The sequence below is a fragment of the Tupaia chinensis genome, unplaced genomic scaffold (genome assembly GCF_000334495.1).
Source record: "Tupaia chinensis unplaced genomic scaffold, TupChi_1.0 Scaffold000320_2, whole genome shotgun sequence".
Taxonomy (NCBI): domain Eukaryota; kingdom Metazoa; phylum Chordata; class Mammalia; order Scandentia; family Tupaiidae; genus Tupaia; species Tupaia belangeri.
This window is the reverse complement of record NW_006159814.1, coordinates 2517237-2532972: the sequence shown is the minus strand read 5'-3', so window position 1 is coordinate 2532972 and position 15736 is coordinate 2517237. Positions and strand designations below refer to the sequence as shown.

At 36.9% G+C, this 15736-nt stretch overlaps 1 protein-coding gene across 2 annotated transcripts in view; it reads left to right on the top strand.

The window, feature by feature from the left end:
* THOC1 (THO complex subunit 1) overlaps positions 1-15736 on the top strand; it is a 47479-nt gene that overhangs the window by 30496 nt on the left and 1247 nt on the right. Inside the window, exons 13-20 of one of the 2 annotated variants that reach the window (XM_014588991.2) lie at positions 1338-1404; positions 1603-1653; positions 1747-1817; positions 2204-2317; positions 3031-3096; positions 10932-11015; positions 14679-14826; positions 15538-15613. In XM_014588991.2, coding sequence (XP_014444477.2) covers positions 1338-1404; positions 1603-1653; positions 1747-1817; positions 2204-2317; positions 3031-3096; positions 10932-11015; positions 14679-14826; positions 15538-15613 — 677 coding nt within the window. The remainder of the gene's footprint in view (positions 1-1337; positions 1405-1602; positions 1654-1746; positions 1818-2203; positions 2318-3030; positions 3097-10931; positions 11016-14678; positions 14827-15537; positions 15614-15736) is intronic. The other variant, XM_006151606.3, reaches the window with a different exon arrangement.

Sequence of the window (15736 nt, the reverse complement as noted above, 5' to 3'; positions counted from 1 at the left end):
GCGCGCGGCTCCATGCCCAAATCTTGAGAGCATAATGAAGGAGAGAGATTATGATGTGGCTATTCCTTATGGGAGGTGCTCTCTTGCCTTTTCCCTCTCTGGTAAGAGATTGTGCCCTTTCATCTCATTTACCCCTCCTCCAAAGCTAATATGCAGACTGAACCAATAACATTTCTTTCACAAAGTATGGAGCTAAGACATTAGAACTGGAAGAAGCAAAGAAAATCTTTAAATAAAGAGGAATTGCCACTTTTGCGGGAGGTTTTACAAAACTTCATCAGGTTCTCTACTGCCTGTCTAAACCTTTCACCTGAGCAGACCATTTCCTCTTGTCCTGTCTGTAATTGAAGTGAACCCCACTGTTATTAGACAGTGTTATGTTAGGTATGTCAGGTCATGCAGTGTGAATTATATAAAGGATGTGACGTCATCACCTACTGGGTTTGAATCCTGGTGTTATTACTTGCTGGCTTCAATCCAACTCTTTCAGACTTCAAATTTTAAGGTATCACATGGTAAACATGCCAAAATGTTATTGCTTATCCTTCTACCTAATTTGGAGATTTGGTATAGCCTAGTAGAAGCATCAAGGACTTTGGATCAGATCTGGTTTGAATTCAAGCTGCATGTCTTTGGGCAAATCATTGAGTAATCTGTTTCAGAGGCAAACACAGCTCTGAGAATTCAATGAATAATGCATGTAAAGCACGCAGATTCTAGCCCATGGTAGTCTGTCGGTGTTTATGGGATGGCTTTATAGCACCAAGTACACAGAGCTCAGTGGCAGTTCGTAACGATTTGAGTTTGTCTGCACCCTTTTCTAGGGGTTCGGGGGGGTTATTTATTGTATTTTAAAGAGTTTTAAAGAATGTAGGTAATGTGCCTATCTGTGCATTATATATAGGAATATGTTCAAATTGTCACAGAGGTCTTCATGTCACATTAAAACTAATTTTAGGAAACATGATTACATTCATAGTTAATCAGTTTAATTAACTGAATATTTTATTCTTCTTTATATACCTTCCCATCTTCATTTCTAGTCTTGTTATCTTGAGGAGGCAGTATATTTTCTTCCTTATTTTATCATAGTGTCAGGATCAAAAATAGAACATTGTTGTATTCTATTTTAGATTGATGGAGTTCATGTTTATTTGTTGCAAAAATTTTCTCTTTTGTTCTCATTTGTAACTCTTTTTATCTTGATAATTTTTGACACTGTTCAGTATGGTTTACTTATGTTACATGCCTTGTGTTTTTTCAAGACTATAAGTAAACCTTGAAATTGAATATACATTGTTGTAACTCATGTATGCTTTTATTGCTTTGTTCCCTAGTTCAAACTATGTTTTAACTGATGAACAATCACTCTGGATTGAAGATACTACAAAATCAGTCTATCAAGTAAGTTCAACACGCAACAAACCCATGATTGAAAAAAATGGAAATTTAGAATTTTCTTTGTTTCAGCCCCAAATAGGAAAATAAGGATAAAGTTAAGCTCAGGTACAAGACCACAAACACTTCTTGGTTCTCTGCCTGCAAACCACTCCTATGATGCAGAAAGTTGTTGAAAGCTTAGTATATTCTTTCTAATCACAGCTACTATCTGAAAACCCTCCCGATGGAGAAAGATTTTCAAAGATGGTAGAGGTATGTGTTTTATATTTACATAGTCTTCTTAGCTCAAATAAAACTCCCTAGGATTCCACTAAACAAATGTAATTTCTTTTGTTGTTTTCCCAGCATATATTAAACACTGAAGAAAACTGGAATTCATGGAAAAATGAAGGCTGTCCAAGTTTTGTAAAAGAAAGGTAAATACATACTCTTCAAAAGAAATTCAAAGGCATTTCAAAATATAGTTTGATGTGTTTTTTACATCATGTACAGCTATGTATATATGTATTTCACATAAAAAAATGGAAGTTGAACTCTATAAAACCATTTAGAATTACTTGTTTGTATTTTTTATCTCAAATTTCTTACCATTAAGTTCCCAGAACAAATTCATCTACATCAATTATTGAAAAAAGTCTTTGTATCTATTTCTTGTCATTTGCCGTATTATATATAGCCTTTTTATCTTCTGTCTAATGAGTGTTCTGTCATAATATAAAGCTTTCAAAGAAAGCAATAGCTACATTTTCTTGTACAGTACCAAACTTCCATTTTTGCCATCCATTTGTAATTCCCAAAACAGTGTGTGTTTTCCCCACAGAGCATCAGATACCAAGCCTGCAAGAGTAGTACGGAAGAGAACAGCACCAGAAGATTTCCTAGGGAAAGGACCCAACAAAAAAATTCTGATGGGGAAGTAAGTTAACTTGTCATATGTGAAGTATCTTCAGTTGTTTTTATATTTTTTAAGATGTTGCTAAATAGCTCTCCAGTTTTTTACATCCAAATATGTGAATTTATGTTTGGAACATACATGAGTGAATAAAGCAAAGTACACCCTGCCTATCTAAAGTACTCCTTTTGTGGATTCCTGCAACTAAATAAATCTTTCTGTCTCCAGCTTCCAAAATTGATTTCTTAGGCTATGTCATTTTTTCCATGTCCCAAATACTAGAATTGTTTAGATTGTTAGAGCTCACCCCTACTTGCTACAGCATATCATAATCCTGTAGTTCTCTTGCATTCCACTTAACTGTTCATTGCTTTGTATTGTGCTTTAATATTTTTAGAAAAAACTAGGCTGGCCCCATAATCCAATGGTTAAGGGAACCAGATCTCACATGGCTTACTGCATGGTTCAAGTCCTAGCCCCAGTGGCTTGAAACACATGCTGGGCCCACAATCCCAGCAGGATGGAGAAGGGATATCAGAATGATCATGCCCCACTAGGAGTTGCTTACATTAATTATAGTGATTGTCATAGAATACATACTTAAATAGAAAATTATGGAGAATTGTGAAACTCATACTGTTACCACCAAGACCCACTCTTTACATTACATTGTTTTTCTATTCTGTTTTGAGGCATATGAGAGTGGGGTCTGTAAAACACATTTGTCTGTTTTGCAGTGAGGAGTTAACAAGACTTTGGAATCTCTGTCCTGATAATATGGAAGCTTGTAAATCAGAGACACGGTAACGTTAAAATTTTTCAAATAAGTGTTTTTTTTTTGTTTTTTTTTTTTCAAATGTTAAGGAGAATATACAATGGAGACTTTTCATAGTTATGATTACAGCTCAATAGAAATTTAAAAGTTATTGAGGTTGACTTTTGCCACAGCAAACTGTGGCTTCCTGTCATGAAACACCTAGATACATTGATTAAAAATTAGAAAATAACAAGAAAATAAAGATGCACAAAAAAAAATAGGAACAAAAACCAAGAAGATTATACCTATGAACTGATGTAGTTGCATCTTGCTGGGGAGTAGGGCAGGTGGTTCCCAGTTTGGGGAACCTGGGTTTTTATACATCACAAAATGACAAAGGATAAGGCTTAGGGCCCGTATGAATTTGTGAGTGAGTTTCCTCTTAGTAAAGCTGAAACTGTTGAAGCACTACTGTACTATCTGTAAATGAAGGGCAGAATAGGATTGAGGGGAGAAACATGCTTACTGATACAGGAAGCAAGGAAGCTTGTCTGACCCTACTGAGGTGTGGGTAACAGGAAAATATGCCAGGATAAATTCAAACCGTAAGACTACAAGAGAGCCTCACACTGAAAATAAAAATTTTTGGAGGTTACACCTTCCACTCAAGTGCCATAAGATTCCCACAGATAAGTCTGCAGGTAATTCACCATCCAAACTTATTAATAATTCAGTGAAACAATCTACCATGAGTAAGAATGGGCAGAGATAACAAGCAACAGCAGTTAGCCATTTCAGATAATAAAACCATCAGGTAAAGGCTGTAAAATAGGGCCAGCAGATGGCATGATGGTAAGCATTAGACTCCCACATGGGTGACCACAGTTCGAGTCCTAGGCCTGGCAACTTTCTCTCTCTTTTTCTGGTGAGTGCATGTGCTCTATAACAAATTTAAAAGTAATAATAATAAAAGTTTTAAAGGCTGCAAAGTAAGTATATATTAGACAAGTAAGACAATAATTACAAGGAATTAAAAACAAAGGAACACAAAACTATCAAAAAGGATCAGGCAAATTAAAAAAAAAAAACTTCTGTTAATGAGAAAATGCAGTCATTGAAATGACTAAACTCAAGAATCAGGTTAAATAGCAGACTAGACATAGATAAAGTAAGAATTAATTAATGACAGAAAAATCACCCAGAAAGCAGTACAGAAGAATCAAGAGATAGAAAATGTGAGTTAGAAAGGATAGAATGAAAAGATCCAACACATACCTAATGGCAGAAGGAAATAATAAGGAATGAGAAGCAGTAATCAAGAGAATGACAGAATCAGCATGAATTCTTAGGTTCAACAAATATAGACCTTAATTAGGATAAACCTATAAATCTGTATCTTTGTACATGATACTAAAATCCGGATAGAGAGAAAAAAAGACAACTTACAAAAGATCAAAATTAAACTAAATGCTGATTTCAGGAATAAAAGAGGAAATCAGAAGATAGTGGGGTGGGAGCTTCAGAGTGTTGAAAGTATCAACCCAGAATTCTGTAGTATAACAAGTTAAATGTCATAGAATGACTAATTAATATTTTCAGAGTAAATGTGAGAATTTTATCAACCATTCCCCCCCAAAACATAGAAAACTGTCACAGAAAAAAAGCTGAACTTAGGAGTGTCTCAAGAAGCTTTATTGGGCAGGCAAAGACGTTGGTAAACATGAAGAAATCTGAATTATTATAAGGCATTCGCTATATAAAATAGTAATACTGGGCTAGCTCCTTAGCGTAGTGGTTACACACTGTTAATTGAGAGTTGTGTCCCACATGGCTGGCTGACCATGGTTCAGATTCTCCCACAAATAGCTTGAAAAATACCATATGCCTGTGTGTGAGTACATGCATGCTCAAAATCCTGATAGGAAGGATGAATGGAGGAACACTTACTGTGGCATGACCACACTCTGTTATGAAACATGTGCTTTCACTTTCTCCGGAGTAAAAGACATGCTTTCTGTGATGAGCACACACATATAAAATGCATTAATTATTTTTTTCTTTTTTATCATTTATTTATTTATTATTACATTTTCCCATAAACATTTACTTTACATACAAAAAATTTTTGCTCATACTCCATAGCTCTTGACAGTTAATAAACCACTTTCAAAATTTTAAAACACTGATTTAAAGATAATATTCAAAATATTTGTTATAATTTTATTTGAGACTCTGTAACAACAGAGACAGTCAACTACTCAAAGTGTTGAAAAGCAAATACCTAATACACAAGTCATACATAAACCTCAAATCAGCTCGCCTACCAAGTATTCTGTGATATACCATCTCCAAGCAAAGATCAGTCTCATATTCTTCCTTCAAAGTCTTCCGCAAGATAATTCTCTGGTTGTAATTGCTCTTTCACAATCTCTACTGATTACAATGCTGGGCTGGAAAAGTCCAAGTTATTTTATGGTAGGAATTCTTTCATGTAGCTTCTCTAATCCTCTCTGCCAGGCAGAACTGTTTATGGTGCCAGGTCATCTTTCCAAGAGCTTCTGTTGGCTTACTCGAGATCTACCTTAGTTCCATAGTTTTCTGCTTAATCTTCAGATATGACATTCCAGTCAAAGCCCTGTCCAATAATGAGTATTTCCAATTTCTGATTCAAGGCAACAGGTATTATTGAATTTTTGCAAATAACCCTTCTGCCACAAAATAAGAATATTCCTAAATATTTCCAATTCCAGAGGGGTCAGGAAGGAAGAAAAGTCTTTTATGTTTCCATTTAAAGAAACAAGAAATATATTAACAAGTTACTGAACCTATCAACAGCTCAAAAGAAAGCAAAATCCTTAAATTGGGAAAACAAAGCATAGTAAAAGAAAATCAGTAATGTTTTACTCAAAAGTCATGAAATTCTATTTCACAGTTCAGTCTTATGTTCAATCTCTCTTCTGTTGAATTTGCGGTGTTACTGTAGTCAATCTTCCTGTTTAAATCCTGGAAATTAACATTCAGCATTATTATTGATATTTCTTGTCCCTAGCATTAAGTTGATCGCTTTCTTTGTTGCTTTTTGTTCTCTTATTTCTGTACATGTCTTTAGTTTTCCTGGTAGAGCACTCCTTTCAGAACTTCTTGAAGAGTGGGCCTGCTATTGGCAAATTCTTTCAGCTCTGTTTATCTGAGAATGTTTTTATCTTTTCTTTCCATATGAAGGATAATCTTGCCAAGTATAGTATTCTTGGTTGAAATTGTTTTTCACTCAACACTTTGAATATATTTTCCCATTCTTTCCTTGCTCACATTGTATCCGATGAGAGGTCTGATGTTAGCCCGATGGGATAACCTTTATAAGTAACCTGACATTTCTCTTTTGCCAATTTTAGTATCTTGTCTTTATCTGTGGATTTTGCCAATCTGGCTGTGATATGCCTTGGAGAAGATCTTCTTGGATAGATTCTATTAGGAATCCTTTGTATTTCTTGGATCTTGATATTGGAATGCCTCTCTAGATTTGGAAAGTTTTCTTCCAGGACTTCATGGAATAGATATTATCAATGCCCTTATTAGTTTCCTCACCTTCTGGGACATCAATTATCCAAATGTTTGGGTGTTTAATGGTATCTAGTATTTCTTGTACAGTATTCTCATTTTGGGGGGTTATTTTCTCAGGGATTTTTTTTGGTTATTTTTACTAATTCAGAGGTTTTGCCTTCAACATCTGTGATTCAATCTTCTGCATGGACTAATCTGCTTTTAATACTTTAGAGGGAGTTTTGGTTTCCTGAATGGCAGCCTTCATCTCTAATAGCTCCATGTGATTCTTTTTTATGGGGTATATTTCCTCTTTCAGATCATCCAAGAACTTCCTCACCTCCTGGAACTTGTCTCTTCTGCATCTTCTAGATAGAAGTTCATTGTCTCTCAGCTCTTGCATCTCATTTAGTTTTGTCACTATGAGTATTCTAAATTCTCTATCGGACATTTCTACAATTTCTGCTATACTGTCTGTAGATGATGAGGGATTGTTCTTTTCCTTAGGGGAAGAGAGATTTTCTTGGTTTCTCATATTTCTTGTGCCTCTGCAGTGGTTCCTGGTCCTCTACTTGTCTGAATATTTCGGGAGTCTAGAAGATGGCTTTTAGAGCATAGCTTCCCTGAACACACCAGGACACACCTCAGATTTAAAATGGCTTCTTGTCTGAGTATTTCAGAAGTCTAGAAAATGTATTAATTACCGATTAGAGGTTATGTGTTGTAAAAAGGTAGGACTAATGTTCCTGCTAAAAATTACCTATAAGACCAGAAGGGGTGATCAGAATTTAGGAATGTTAGATATAAAGAAGAGATATCATGAATAACTGGACTTTTGCATCAAGCATGATTGTGAAATTTGTAAAAGAAATAAAATACATAATTTTTAAAGAATTCGGGAAAAATGGTAAATACAGAAAATCAAGCAATCAAATTGGAGATGGAAGAGGAGAAAAACACAATAGAAACAAGTGCTAAAAAGCACAAAACGTAGGGTAAAATTCAAATACTGGGTCATTGGGAAAGTCATGATGCATTTTTGCATAGAAAAGCATGTCATGACTTTCCCAATAACCTAATATATAATAAATATAAGTAAACACTATGGTTCAAAGACAGAAATTGGTATTGTACTTTAAAACCTACATATTATTTACAAGAAATTTACTTTAAAATAAGGATATGGGAAGGTTGAAACTAAAAGAATTTAAAAAAAAAAAAAGATGCAGTAGGCATAGGTAGGCTGATAACAGAAGAAGAGTGTTAAAAGCCAAAAGGATTCTTTAAATGAGCATTGTGTAAAGGTAAAAGAAAAAGCGTCAGAATATATACCCTAAACTTCTCTGGAAAGGTATACATGTTTCAAGAATTTGACCAAATCAGAATGAGGAACGACCAATCTGCTATCTAGTAGAGGAATTTTTACAAACTTTTTTCAATAAATCTGGTAGCAGAAAACTTAATATACCATATTGAGGGATTACTAAAATAATTAATAGGCGGGACCAGCAGTTAGCGTACTGGCTATGTCACTGGACTCCCATGTAGTCGACCACGGTTCGCATCCCGGACCCGGTGGCTTAAAACTCACGCTGGGCGCATGTGTGTGCATGCCCAAGATCCTGAGAGGAGAATGGAGGAGAAGGGATTGTGGCATGGCCAGTCCCCCCTAGAGGGAGATTTCTTGTTTTCTGTTTCTCTGTCTCTGTCTGCCTGGCGAGCGCACACACCCTATAGCAAAACCCTCTCCAAAAAAAAAAAGTAATAGGCTCGGCCTTCTAGAAACTAAAAATTTATTTATACATAAAAAAAATTTTTAAAGATAATTCATTTTTAAAGCACACTTCCAAATATCTCCTGAGTCAAAAAAATGATAATGGGTATTAGAAAACAGAAATAAATGTTAACAAAAACACTTTATTTATACTTGGTGCTCTAATTCAGAACACAGAAGAAAATTTGGGCCAGCCCGTGGCCTGATGGTTAAAGGAACTGGATGGATCTCACATGGATGACCACACAGTTCAAATCCTAAACCTGGCAGTTTGAAAAACATACCCGGCATTTGCATTTGTGTGTGTGTGTGTGTGTGTGTGTGTGCCCAAAGGAAGGAGGGGAGAAGGGATTGCAGTGTGGTCATTCCCTCTGGGAGGGTGCTTTCTCTCTCTCTCTCTCTTTCTCTTTCTGCCTGCTGAGCACACATGCCATCTGGAAAATCTTTTTAAAAAGAAAAAATTTTATAGCCTAAATGTTTACATTTTAAAAAAATAAATCTGAAAATTAACTGAGTTACTAAGAGTCCAGCATTGAGTCAGTCAGAAAAAGAGCAAACTTAAGTAGAAAGGGAAATAAAATTGAAAATGAGGAAGACAGATAGCAAATAACAGTATCAACAAACCAGAAGTTTGTTTGTTTGTTTATTAACTGGGAAAAAAGATAAACTTCTACCATGTTTGATAAATATAATTAGACTCTTTCCAGATCTATAAGAATAAGTCAACACGGTAGAAAAAGGGACAAAAGCCTATCTTAAGTTTCAGCAGTAGAAACCTTAATAAACCTATGAGAAGATACTCAGTTTCAGTAGTAACTGGAAGTACAGGTAAAAACCATAGCAGTGAGTTTCAAAGTTAAGAGATTCGATAATTTTTAAATACCAAGATTTTTTAATAGTTGTGGATAAAAATAATTTGCCAGGGCTACAGCCCCTTGGAAAGACAGTTTGGCAATATCTGAAAGTTGAAGATGTACATACTTTAAGACCTAGTCATTTCAGTCCTACATTTATTGATCCTAAAATACTATTTTCAAAACTTCAAGTTGAGTCACTGGTGATCTGTGAAGTCAGTGTAGTAATTTTAACTAGCTTTTAGTGAAAAGGAAAATGCACTTTTGTGAAGAATTAGCTTTATTTATACTGTACACGTACTTGGTTATATATGTGTGCACTAGATTACTTTATAGAATGAATTCTTTACTGTGGGTTGCGGTAGCAGTTTGAAGGCCACAGTACCTGAAGAAACTAGTTTATCTGTGCTAGAAGGGTACAGGAATATTTGTTTAGCATTTTCAGAGTAAAAGGGGAACCTAAATATCAACAGGGTATGCATAATTTGCCACTCGTTTGTAAAATGGAATACTATGTATACAGCATTAGGAAATGGATGAGAACGACTCTATCATCATGGGCATACTTAAGGAAAATGAAGCTGTAGAGGATACAAACAGGATTACATTAATAGCAAGTTTGAAAAGATTCAAAACAATACACATTTACGTTTTATTAAAAGGCACAGCAGTGGTAAGTACCCAATTGTGAACAGTGGCTCTCTGAAGAAAAATAATAAAATTAGGAAGGTCTCAGTTGTATTTGTAGCATTTTTAAAACTCTAAAACAAAAGCCTGGGGATATGGATACAGACATGTTTGTTATTATCAGTCCTGATGGCTTGAAATATATAATAATTTTAGGGACCAGCAGTTGGCATAATGGCTATGTCGCTGGACTCCCATGTAGTCGACTGCAGTTCAAGTCCTGGACCCGGTGGCTTAAACTCAGGACGGGCGTGAGTGTGTGCGGTTGCCCAAGATCCCGAGAGGAGAATGGAGGAGAAGGGATTGCTGCGTGGCCATCTCCCCTGGGGGGTGATTTCCCACTGTCTGTCTCTCTGTCTTCCTGGTGAGCGTACGCTCCCTATAGCAAAAACCTCTCAAAAAAAAAAAAAAATATATATATATATAATAATTTTAAAACTGATAATTTATCATTCAAAAACATTTGTTCATGATAGCTCTAGCTGGACCTTTTGTGAATCCTCAGTTTTGTCTATTTGACATACAGAAGAAAAAAGACAATAAACTCTCCAGATGAACCTCACAAGCCTATAATGTTTAACGCAGTTAAAAGCCAACCATGCTGCCATGCTAACAATCTAAAATAAGCGCTAGAAGTTAAACTCTTATGGCTTAGTTATTAGTTTTGGTTTAATCGCAGTTTTAAAAGGAAACTACCCATGGATGGGGACATGATGTGAAAATTTCATGTTTGCTGGTAAAATTCAAATTAAACCCCCGATTGTCCTCTATGAATAGCGGCATATTCATATATTATGGTATATAATATAATGTATATTGCATCATATATAGTAAATAACATATATAAGACTACCCTTTTTATTGTCCCTTTTGAGTTTAGTTTTAGACTTTTCTCTGCTTAGAAGTCTGAGTTCCTAAGTAATATAACTCTAAAGTATGGGTACCATTAGACTCTTCTATTGCTACCACTTTATAAGTACTTAGTATGAATATATATGATCCTCACTAGTTATTTATAATGCCCAGGGAGTACATGCCAACATTGGAGGAGTTCTTTGAAGAAGCCATTGAACAGGCAGACCCAGAAAACATGGTTGAAAATGAATATAAGTAAGTAATCTTTCTCATGAACTCATTTAAATTTTCTCCAGTATATTTCCTTAGGAATTGTGTATACGAGAACACTTACTAAGGGAGGCAGTAGGTAAAGCAGGACTTTTCCTCATAGGTGAGTCTATGGCTCACATTACTATGCATTCTGATTTCAAGGATTAGTCCCATTGCCTAATAAGCATGATTTGAAATCACCTTTGTTAAAAATATAAGAAATCTTCCCCCGACCCCACCTCTTCCAGCCATCACCTCTTTTCTGTTCCCCTTCAAAGCACACTATCTTTTCATGGCCATTATAATTATTGCCATCATTTCATCACTTAACCGTTTGCTCATCTGCCTGTTCCAGCTGTACCATCTTCCCCGTCGCTCCTCTGAATGGCTCTAATTGAAGTCACCTCTTTTCTTTTTGACCTCTCAGCAGCATTCGCCAGTTGACCAGTGTAACTTTTGCTTCTCTTGCAGTCCATGAAACTACTTTCTCCTATTGTTAGTCCTTTTAACCTATGACTTACTCCACCTCCGTCTCCATTGGAGGTTCTTCCTCATCTGCCTAAATTTGGAGTCACTACAGGACGTCTCACCTTCTTTCTCTAGAATCTTCTAGTTGCCACCAGTCTCCTATTTTACATAGGCATTAGAATAGTGCTTTAAGGGCAAGGGCTGTCTGTCAGAGTGCAACGGTTCTGATTACTCCTACCACTCACTGGCTAGGTGCCTGCCTCTATGCCCCTTTCTTCATCTGTTAAATAGTAGTAGTACCCATTGCACAGAATTAGGGTGAGGAAGAAACAAAATGGTCCCTTTGAACCATGTATAGCTTAGAGATAGCACTTGGTCTTTATGACCAGGGTGACCCTGTGACTAGTTGTTAGTTACTGTGACCTCTTAACTACTAGTCTTTAACTGTGGTCACTTCTCTATGCAGTGCATCAGCCAGTAAGCTTTATAGTAAATGCACAGGGCCAGCCCTGTAGCACAGTGGTTAGTATAGGAAGCTGGATCCCACATGGCCAACGACTTCAAATTCTGGCCCTGACAGCTTGAAAAACATGCTGAGTATGTCCAAAATCCAGACGGATGTAGAAATGGAGGCAAGGAGAGGACCAGCAGATGGCGTGATGGTTACATCATTGGGCGTGTCGTATGTGTGCAAGCCCAAAAATCCTGAGAGGAAACTGGAGGAGAACGGATTGCAGCATGGCCACCTCCCCGGGGGGTGATTTCTCGCTTTCTGCCCCTCTGTCTCTCCTGTAAGTGCACGCACCCTACAGCAAATAAAGTAATGGAGGAAAGGGATTGCATGTGACCACACCCCAGTAGGTGCTTGCTCTGATGAATACACAGGCTTTCTGGCAGTTAAGATAAATGAATGCACAAGTCCAATCTCCTGCTTAAAGTCTTATAGTGAGTACTTATTCTACTACTCCATGGGTCCTAAAAACCCTCCTTGGTCTGGCTCACCTGCAACTCCAACCCTTTTTCCTCTTGGCTTTTCTCTGCTTTAACTCGACCAGACCCATATCTCGTCTTCACTTCAAAGGCCTTTGCCTTCTGTCCAGTTTGCTTTGCCACCCTTCCCCCCAACTCCCTCTTCTTCCAGATCTGCCTGACTGAAGAGCTCATCCCCTTCCAAGGCCCCTACAATACATTCCTGTGGTGTTTATTTCAAAGCACTTACCATTCTCCAAAGTTCTGATCTGTAATCCTTACCACTGTCTGAAATTCTTATACTCTGTCTTTATCAGTAATGATGCTTGCCAACACATCATGTTACTGTGTCAGGTACTCTCTATGTACTTGTATCATTTTAGCTTGAGAAAGCAGACTTGGACGGTAAGTAATTCAGAGTCCTCAACTACTGGGTTGTTGGAAGTCTTATTTTTCTGTGTGTTTCTATGCAAAAATGTGTCATGACTTTTCAGACAGCCCAATAGTAAAATGGGAGAACCAAGAATCATTCCAGCCCCAAGAACCCTGTTCTTAACTAGTGTTACTCTGCCTCAAGTGTTCAGGATATGTATCACCTGCATCTCTCACAACTCTTGAGTGTCTGGCTCAATAAGTACTTGGTGATTGAAAGAATATATCATTGTTGTGTAAGATAAGGTAGATTCATCCTTTTTTTTAAAAGAATTATTTAATTCCATTTATTTTATTTTATTTTTATTTGACCAGAGAAAGAGAGAAAGGGAAAGGGAGAAAGCAAGCCACCAGGTCCAGGACTTGAACCATGGTCAGCCATGTGGGAATCCAGCACGTTTAACCTGCTGGCCCTGGCAGATTCATTCATAAAGTGGTAGTTCTCTAGGACTGGCTTAAGAAATTGAGTGGTATAGCTTTGTGGAGAATAAAGAAATCAGTAAAACTGATAGGGAATTTAGAAAATACTTAAAAGAATAAAATTGTTTAAACTGTACCCTGCAAAGCTAGATATCATTTTTAACCACAGGTTTGGATATCCCCAGGTCAGCCTGAAAACAAGTCAGGCAAGCATGCTAGCATCCAGGATCCCAGGGAGTTGAAGCACTAGGGAAAGGGGTGATGCACGTGTACATGCCGTCTCTCCCCTCCTTCAGGGATAAACCTATCATTAAAAATACATGAAACAGAGCTGTGCCAGAGAGGAGGTCTCTTTGCTGTTGTAGGCAAAGCCTCATAACAGACATTAACTTGGGAAAAGTGCCCACTCCCCTCCCCAGAGTAGTTTTGCAGGTGTGTAGTTGTATGAGCATGTCCCAGATGTATTTCAGGCTCCTTTTATAAGAGATGAACAAATAAACCAGATAGCCAGTCTGCAAATGTAGGGGGTGGGAAGACTTCAAAAACCTCTCAAATGGAATAAATTTATGTATCGGTTTCTTTTGCAGCTTTGCATTTTGGAGCATTATCTTTAGGATGTCTGGGTTACTGGGTTTATGTCTCACCTATTGTTTCCCACCTGTTGTTGCTCTGCTTCATTAGCACACGGTCATGGATTCTGTTCTTGATACCACTACTTACTCTCTTGGCTATTGGATGCTTAATATGTGAGCCATTTTTATGCACTGAGGTTGGTATGAAGCAAATTGAAGATTTGATGTTATATAAGTAAAAAAACAAATATTGGTTAAATTAATATGAGCAAAACTCTATGTTGAATTATAAAGTATTCTAAAACTCAGATTTGCAAGTGACATTGCAAGTATGGTACTGGACAATGGCACCTATCGTGGATTTTTTTCCCAAATAAATTGGTAGATGACTCCTGTCCTACACATACATCTAGCCAGTACTGTACATGCATAATCACTGACTTGTTAAAAGTAAAATATATATCCACTTTTAACGTGTTTGCTGCATATGAGCCTACCTTCTTTAGCCTCTGGTGGTTTTTAGTCATTATAAATCTCTTCGTTTCTACTACTAAGTAAATTGTAAAATGAGAAAGCTTTTTAGGAACAGAACTTTTAGGGTGTCAGAAAAGTCAAGCCATATTTTTCTGTTTTTCTGTGCAAAAATGTATCATGATTTTCCCGATGACCCAATAGAGTGAAAAGAATGACACATGGTGCTATTTACCTTAGAGTATACAATTTTCACACGGTAATTACACAACTAAGGAGGAAGGGATGTAGAAACGGAAAACTGTAAGTTACAAGGCTGACACCTCTTTTATAGGGCTGTGAACAATTCAAATTATGGTTGGAGAGCTCTGAGACTATTAGCACGAAGAAGCCCTCATTTCTTCCAGCCAACCAACCAACAGTTTAAAAGCTTGCCAGAGTATCTTGAAAACATGGTAATAAAGCTAGCCAAGGAATTACCAGTAAGTAACATCGATTTTTCATATGCTTTAGTTGACAATATCTTCTTTAAAATTTCTATTAGTATTTGAGCAAAGAGCTGATTTCATGTGAAAAAAAGAACAGTGATCCACAAACCCCCATGTTTTAGAATGAAGCAAAAGTGCATCTGAATAAACAGTTATAGGAAATACGTAAACTGATAAACTCAAAATTTTCTACACAACACAGCATGTAGTTTAACACAAGTTCACAGTACTTGGTAAACTCAAACATGAACTCTTCCTATTTGCCAATGCATTATGTAGAGTCTAAGGGGAAGGGATAGGGATCTTGGCTTCTCTACCCTCTTCCCTTTTCCAGTAGTTTTCCCTTTGTGTCAGACTATAATACCGTGATTATGACACTGTATGTCTAACATTTTAATAGTTATTCAAAAAGTATTAAGGACACCATTGCTCCCCAGTCTTCCCTGACCATCTTTCCGAAACCCTTATTTGCAAGTCGTTTTACCATACATGTCACTGTCACCTCTCTTCCCACATTTTCCTTTACTCCTTCTGCAGGGTTAAGACTGTCCCACTGTGGTCCTTATCTGACACACTTAGAGCTCTCAGGGGTCAGGTGCTGGGCCCTGTACTCAGAACCTTGCAACCACTCTTTCTAAACAAAGAGTCTCCACTTATCTTACTTGAGAAGTTGTCATGCTTTTAAACATTATTTCTCATTTTTAGCCTCCTTCTGAAGAAATAAAAACAGGTGAGGATGAAGATGAGGAAGATAATGATGCTTTACTGAAGGAAAATGAAAGTAAGAATTGAATCTAATTTGATCTACTTCTCAGCTTTTACTATTTTATTTCAGCTCTGCTTCTGACTTAAAATGAGAAACTTAAAACATTGTTTAATGAGCCAGCAGGTGGTGTGGTGGCTA